The sequence below is a fragment of the Doryrhamphus excisus genome, chromosome 17 (assembly GCF_030265055.1).
Source record: "Doryrhamphus excisus isolate RoL2022-K1 chromosome 17, RoL_Dexc_1.0, whole genome shotgun sequence".
NCBI classification, from domain to species: Eukaryota; Metazoa; Chordata; class Actinopteri; order Syngnathiformes; family Syngnathidae; genus Doryrhamphus; species Doryrhamphus excisus.
In genome coordinates, this window is record NC_080482.1 from 8337507 (window position 1) to 8344408 (window position 6902).

Genomic DNA, 6902 nt, shown 5'->3' on the forward strand with positions numbered 1-6902 from the left:
TTAAATATAAAACAAGCCTGTTAAGCTCTATTTGAATATTAAACTATACGTTTGACGTTGCAAAATTTATGACATTAAACAGCTAGATAAGATCAATGTAGAGGGGTAATACAAACATACTGTCCACACTCTTGTTCCTGTGAAAATGCTCCTAATGGAGAAAAACAAGGATGTCTAAAGCTCAAGTCATTTTTATTTTTCTTTCAGGCAATGGCATTGGCACATACAGAAAAACCTTTACCAGTCTCTTTTACACTGTGGAATAACCTTTTGTTATGACCCTTTTTAATTGAACATTCTCAAGGACACAGAGCTCCCCTGCTGGTGCTAGATGATATTGCACTGGGCCACACAAATAAAACCCAGTGTTGAAATAAAAAAAAAACTACATCCATTCTTTGTATCCCCATAAATTTTCAGAGGTGGTGTGGAAAAAAAGTTCCTGAATTTTTTTTTACGATGTTAAGAAAGAAACATTTTTTAATCTAAGGTTTCTGGGAAAAGTTTTGGGAAAAAGGGTGCACAAAAAATAACTGAAAATGGTCCCTGTTTGATAAAAAGACATATGTACAAAACGTGGAGATTTCATTTTGTTGGACAGTGACAATATGGTTGATATTACCATATCCAACAATCATGTCTGAAAGAGTGCTTCCACTGTGAGAAGAGGTTGTGTTTAAGTCTTACACGTCAAGGGATGAAATATGAAATGAGGAAAATGGTGATGGGGGATACACAAATACAGATTTGGCAACTGCTGTAAGCGAAGTGAAAAATGACAACAGAAAATCTTCACATGGTGTCTGTCCTGAGCCAAATATTTGCCATGCCATTTGCCATTCGTTACTCCTGGGAAAAATAAGGAAAAAAATACAGATTTAGAATGTTATAGCAATTGTTGGCCACTCGAATGCGGAGAAGCTCTGAGCTGTTGTGCTGACTGAAGCGAGCAAACCATGACCTTTCACCTCTAAAACCTGTAAAACTCCACCTAATCTTCTTGATGCAAGAGGATACGGTACATTATCACTTGTAGTACACACGCAATCCATTGGACTAGATCACTTTGGCGTGTTAATACGCTGGTCTGAAGGGCCAACAAAATGTTGTCAAAGTTGCTCTGCACAGAAGACTAGGGTCATTACCGTGAAGTTATGTGACATAATTCCTAATTCAAGTAAAAAAGAAACCTTGCCAATCGGTCAGTGAGACATTTTTACATAGGATGGACAATAGGCTGTTGACATAAAACATAATTCTGCTTTAAAACATCCCACATTCTAACATTTGCATTTCATTATTTTTTTTTTTGTTTTAAGTTAGTCTCAGAGATCATGTAGTGTATTGAAGTACCATATGTTGGCCAAAATCTAGCCATGATTCTTGAATATAATTTCATAAATGCATTATAATTGTACTAAGTGGATTGTAGTTGTTGATGTTGAATGACAACAGTGCAAAGGGACACATGGTTATCAAACATGGTCTTACTCATGGTAAAAAGTGGGGTTACAGTGATGTAACAGTGATATATAAAGTGGCATATATCTAATGAAACTTACCACATTTATTCAGACTGCAGCCAGTTTGATGTTTTTGGGTTCATCGCTGCCATTATGGTGGTGGTGGTGGTCATCATAGTCATCTTCTGGGTCCACAGAGTGAAACTCCGCCACATAAAGGCTCTTATCAATGTTGCCAGGGATGGGCTTTATGTCGGTGACCAGCTGGTCCTCAATGCTCTTGAGGGAGAGACGGTCTTCTGACGTCACCAAATTTATGGCTAGACCGAAGTGACCGAAGCGTCCTGAGGGAAATTGAGTCATATAATATATATTATATATTATATAATTTTAGACTGGCAGAAATACGATTATTGATATTCACCTGATCTTCCAATCCGATGCAAGTAGGTCTCTGCACTTTTGGGAAAGTCAAAGTTGATGACTACATTGACCGCCTGGATGTCAATTCCCCGAGTGAACAGATCTGCAAGGCAAAGCATTTATCATAAACAGCCGATTTGAGGAATGAGAATTAATTTTTTTGTCATACCTGTACAGACCAGGTTTCTGCACAGTCCATTCCTGAAGTCATGGAACACGCGGTTCCTGTACTCTTGCATCATCCTCGCATGGATGTAGAAGCACGAGTATCCCAGCTGGGTGATTTTTTTGGCCAGAAGCTCCACCCTTTGAGTGGAGTTACAGAATATGATGGACTGATTGATCTGGAGCTGTAGAAGAGACAAATCATTTTTGTATGGTTTTTAACTTAAACATTTACTATCATCTAACGCACCAGTGTTGAAGCCGCACGCACTCAATTTAAAAAGGGAAAAACTGATTTACACATATATAAGCACGTGTCATGAATAACGAGTCCGTGAGCACAAGGCAGCTCTTCATTTGACAGGAACCAATCATGAGCTATGAGAAAACTCTATGAGCTTGCCAACCCATCAGAAATCGCAGGTCGTCATTATTCAATATGACAGTTTAACTCACGGTGTCATCTTTGAAGGCTAAAATCCTCAAACAGCAACTCAACACCTCAAAAGGCAGCTAAGAAATATACAAGACAAGTTCCAATTTGAGTGTAAAATGAACAGCAACTGTTATAACTTATTCCCACCAGAACAGTTCATTGGCCAATGGTTGCCCGGTACCCGTTCCACCAGAGGGAGCTACCTGTGCTCATCATGAGTTCCCTTAGCTTTTGCTTTTCTCCTGCCAAAGAAAGAGCTACTGTTTCGTTGCTGACTGGCGAGTGGCACAGTATTTAAACTAGCCACAATGCTATATAAGTTATATAAGAAAAAAGTAGCAGGTTATACACCAGAAGTTACGGTAATTTATTTACATAGATCCAGTCATGTCAAACCTGCCAGTAGCAAACTGGTTCAATACCTATTTACCATCCAACTTTCCACAAGCTTTCCCAATAAAACAGTCCTGCAATGTTCCACTAAAGAGGTTGCAGTGCTAAAAAAAAAAAAAAACTCACCCTGGAAAACAGTGTATTGAGGCAGTGGACCTTTTGCCTTTCAGTCACATAGGCATAATACTGAGTGATGCCCTTCAAGGTTAGTTCTTCCATCAGGTTGATCTCGTAAGGTTTCTGTAAGTGTTTGGTCTGCAGGAAAATAATACGTTCACATTTAAAATTTGGTTATGTGTACTTTTAAGTTAAACATAATGTCAGATTTTTACCATGAATGTTTGCACGCTGATGGGGAAGGTAGCAGAATAAAGCATAATCTGACGGTTTCTCGGGAGGAAGCTGATAATCTCTTCGATGATGACAACAAAATCTTGAGAAAGGAGCTTATCTGCCTGCAAGTGCAAATAATTCAGACGTGTAAAGTGTAAAGAAACACAAAAGGTAAAACGAAAGAAGTTAAATCCTACCTCATCCATCACCATCATCTGTGCTTTATCAACTTTTGCCACACCCTTCTTCATCAGGTCCAGTATTCTTCCCGGCGTAGCAATCACAACATGCACTTTTTGTTCAAAAACAGACAAGCATATTACAGTAAATGCTTGAATGAATGCCTCTATTCAAATAACTGCCAAGGCCCCATTTGGCCCTGGGTAAAAACCATGTCCATAAACTCATTTGCCCCCAAAGACACATTATATGTCTTTTTTGGGGGTGATGATGCAACTCCACAATAGAGCAAAGCCTGTTTGGTGCAGTTTCAAGTCAAAACAAATGGCCACATGGTGACAGAAGTGCATTTTATAAGAGCTTAGGCTGCTTTTTTCCCATTGCAATACATGTTAAGCAGCAACCAGGAAGTGAAAATACATCTTGCCGTGTTGCGCGAACGAGGTTAGACATTGAAAACATATTTTTGGCAGGCACACACAGTTCAGTTGCAAATGTGAAAAAGCCTTTTTTCCCTCCTTTTTTGTGGAGAACTGATATTGTTGAAACCTACCTATGTTCAACTGCTGATTACTAAAGAACGGAAAAAGGTAGAAACAAACATTTTTTTTTTCTGATGAAAGATGAGAGTCAGTTATCAAACACAAATAAAGCCCTATTGTGGCCACAACAGACACGTGGTACTCTCTGCAGTTGAGTTAATACATGCCTGCTGTCATTACATTGGGACTAACTAGCAGTATGCTTGTAATGCTAGTTAGTTTGCCAACATTTAAAGGAAGGAATACCTCCCCTAATTAAACAAAACTAGGTTATATATCAAAGACTGTTAACATTTATCAACAATTATAAGTACACAAACAAAAGAAGTATTAAAAATATAGAAGCCATTGTTGGCGGTGTCTGTGTCACCTGTGTCATCGAGGCGCATGATGTCATCCCTCAGGTTGGTGCCCCCGGTGGTAGCCATGACCTTGACTCCCCCAAGGTGCTTACCGAGTTGAATACTGATCTGGCTCATCTGTAGGGCCAACTCTCTCGTGGGCACTATAACTAAGGCTAGATTGAGACACAAGTGGGAGGGCTGATGAAATGTGAGGGTTGTTGACACATGCGGTGTGGAAGGTTAGTCCATTGTTGATCATGATTTTTCTTTTTACTGTATATAAACGGCTTGAGCAGAAGAGGAAACACACTGACCTTGAATGTGATCCTTCCTCAGGTCTATCCTCTCCAAGAGAGGAATGAGGTAGGCTCCACTTTTTCCTGTTCCATTTTTGGCACGAGCCAGGATATCTCTGCCCGACAAAGCAATGGGGATGCTCTCCTCCTATATGATAATGTGAAATGGGAAATCAGTGCGGTAGTTTGTGCATAATTCTGCTGACCAACTAACATAACAGGTGGAAAAACTCCAGTTAAAAATACCATCAACAAACTCAAAAAGTATGGGGATTTTATATACAAATGTACCTGGATAGGGGACGGCTTTTCCCATCCCATTTCAAAGATCCCCATGAGAAGTTCCCTCTTGAGGCAGTAGTCTTCAAATTCGTTTCCCTTGGTTGAGGTCACATCCTGGCATTGAGAAAGCAGAATACAGTCAGCAGAGCAGTCTCTCACTTCCCCCTTTTTTGCTTTTGCATATTGTTACTATACTTAAAACTTCAAAAGGTCCAAATGTGCAAAATGCATGATGATTAAGATTTTGATCACGTCTGTATTTGTATTTTTTTCCTTCCTCTTTTTTATTTATTTATATACACATGATCAAAATCGTAATCATCATGCATTTTTTTATTATTATTATTATTATTTTTTTTTTTTCTTTTCACAGCACAACTTTACCGATGTTTTCATTCGGTTGTCTTTTGGAGGAAGTTCCAGGCACTTTTTCCAATCATCTCCAAACCTAAAAATTAAAAAGATAAAAAAAACAAAAAGATAATGGATTAAATATAAGCAAGCATATCACTCATATTTGCTATAAATGAGAAAACAGTTGTACTTTATCATATTTAATTGATCCAACTCACTGTTGTATACATTAAAACATAAATAATCAATAAATCAATTTAGTTGATGGCATAAAGTCTACAATTTCAACTTCAAAAAGGGATATAATGAGAATGGATGTCTTACTTGATACCCCTGTTAGTCTGGGGAATACTGCTCCTTTTGGGGGCCAGCTGCTGCCCACTGAATACCGGCTGTGGAGGATCTGCAGCAAGCTTGGTTAGTTCTCCGAGTTGTCCATTTGCTTTGTTCAAGGCCAACATCGATGCAGGATTTGCTGTCCTTGCTGTGGCCATGTTGCCAATATTCTCCACAATGATTTTTTTGTCCCTGATCTCTGAAAGCTGCAGAAACTAAACTAATAAAAACTGCGCTGCTCTTTGTGACTATCTGGCAAACAGGACCCTTGAAAAGAAGAGCCCTGTGTGTGAATTATGTTTATTTACAAGTGATCTCTCCAAAAAAAAGGAGAAATGAACATTTATATGAATAAATAAATGACCTGACACACACCAATGTTTAACTTATGGTGTTAATCTAAAAAGTCATATCTTTGCACAAAATATCAATCCTGTTCATTTGTGTATGTTAGACTGTGGTGTCTTCAGTGCTTCAATGTGCCAATGGCAGACTTCTTATTTATTTGCACTGCTCTGCTTTAGTTTATATTATTCCATCTGGATTCTTTTCACTTTTTAAGTTGAGATGAGTCTGGAAAGTGCTTCAACTCCAGGTTATCTGTCATGTAACAAATTAGACGTAGTGTGTTAAAGACAACTCACAGGGCAATTCAAGTGCAGCTAATAACTACATTCACAGGGCGATTGTGATCTTATGCTGTTATGCTATGTCTAAATGAGGTCGGATACAAAACAATGTAACTATAAGGTCGTCGTAAACATTTTAACATTGTACATTGAAGTAGTAGTAGCCAGTGTATGCTAACATTAACACGCTGCTGTCAAGTGAAAGTATAAGCTTCGCTATTGCATTGTTAAACATTTAAAAGTCGCAACAGGTAGTTTTAACCCTCTTGTAAGCGAGCGATCAATGACAAACTCGGTCTTACTTACTAGAAACGCTTTAAGTACTTATCATTAAAAAAAATAAGTAAACTTCTCAACTTTTCTTAGCTGAACAAGTTAGCGTGATATGAACGCTGTTAAGCTAGCAGCTCACTCGAGTTCGGTCTCCTTACCTTAAGTTTGCTACATCCATCCATCCAAACAAAGGATATTTTTGGTTGTTATGCTACTTAACGTTACATATGTAGCGTTTAATGGTATTTTTCTTAGGGGGGAAAGTATTTCCTTTTTGTTTTTAATCCACTCTTGTTAATAATAACGCTCTACGGCCTCGTCTTTCAAATTTTTGACAATTCAACATGGCCGCGCGTTCGCTTTTAGATTGGTCGGTTACTCCGAGGGCGGACCAACATGTGACCAATCAGAAGGCAGCTTTCTAAATTAAACCTTTGTATTGAACTATACAAT

General features: G+C 38.4%; 1 protein-coding gene across 1 annotated transcript; it reads right to left on the reverse strand.

Annotated features, from left to right (window-relative positions):
* Positions 1 to 175: 175 nt before the first annotated feature.
* Positions 176 to 6787, reverse strand: LOC131105453 (probable ATP-dependent RNA helicase ddx6). Its single transcript, XM_058053586.1, has 13 exons — positions 6608 to 6787; positions 5536 to 6147; positions 5242 to 5305; positions 4867 to 4971; positions 4594 to 4723; positions 4306 to 4452; positions 3411 to 3505; positions 3213 to 3335; positions 3007 to 3135; positions 2056 to 2236; positions 1888 to 1989; positions 1563 to 1807; positions 176 to 849 (listed from the first exon to the last, which is right to left on the reverse strand). The coding sequence occupies exons 2-12, from the start codon at positions 5703 to 5705 to the stop codon at positions 1572 to 1574; spliced, it is 1482 nt and encodes a 493-aa protein (XP_057909569.1). The 5' UTR covers positions 5706 to 6147; positions 6608 to 6787; the 3' UTR covers positions 176 to 849; positions 1563 to 1571.
* Positions 6788 to 6902: the final 115 nt, after the last annotated feature.

Bases quoted from the DNA above. Each gene is read 5' to 3' on its own strand.
- LOC131105453 (XM_058053586.1), bottom strand. From the start codon at position 5,705: ATGGCCACAGCAAGGACAGCAAATCCTGCATCGATGTTGGCCTTGAAC. The intron at 4,453-4,593 runs GTCAGTGTGTTT...GTCTCAATCTAG, and splicing joins GAGGAAGGATCACATTCAAG to CCTTAGTTATAGTGCCCACG. The intron at 3,336-3,410 runs GTAGGATTTAAC...TTGCACTTGCAG, and splicing joins AGATGATGGTGATGGATGAG to GCAGATAAGCTCCTTTCTCA.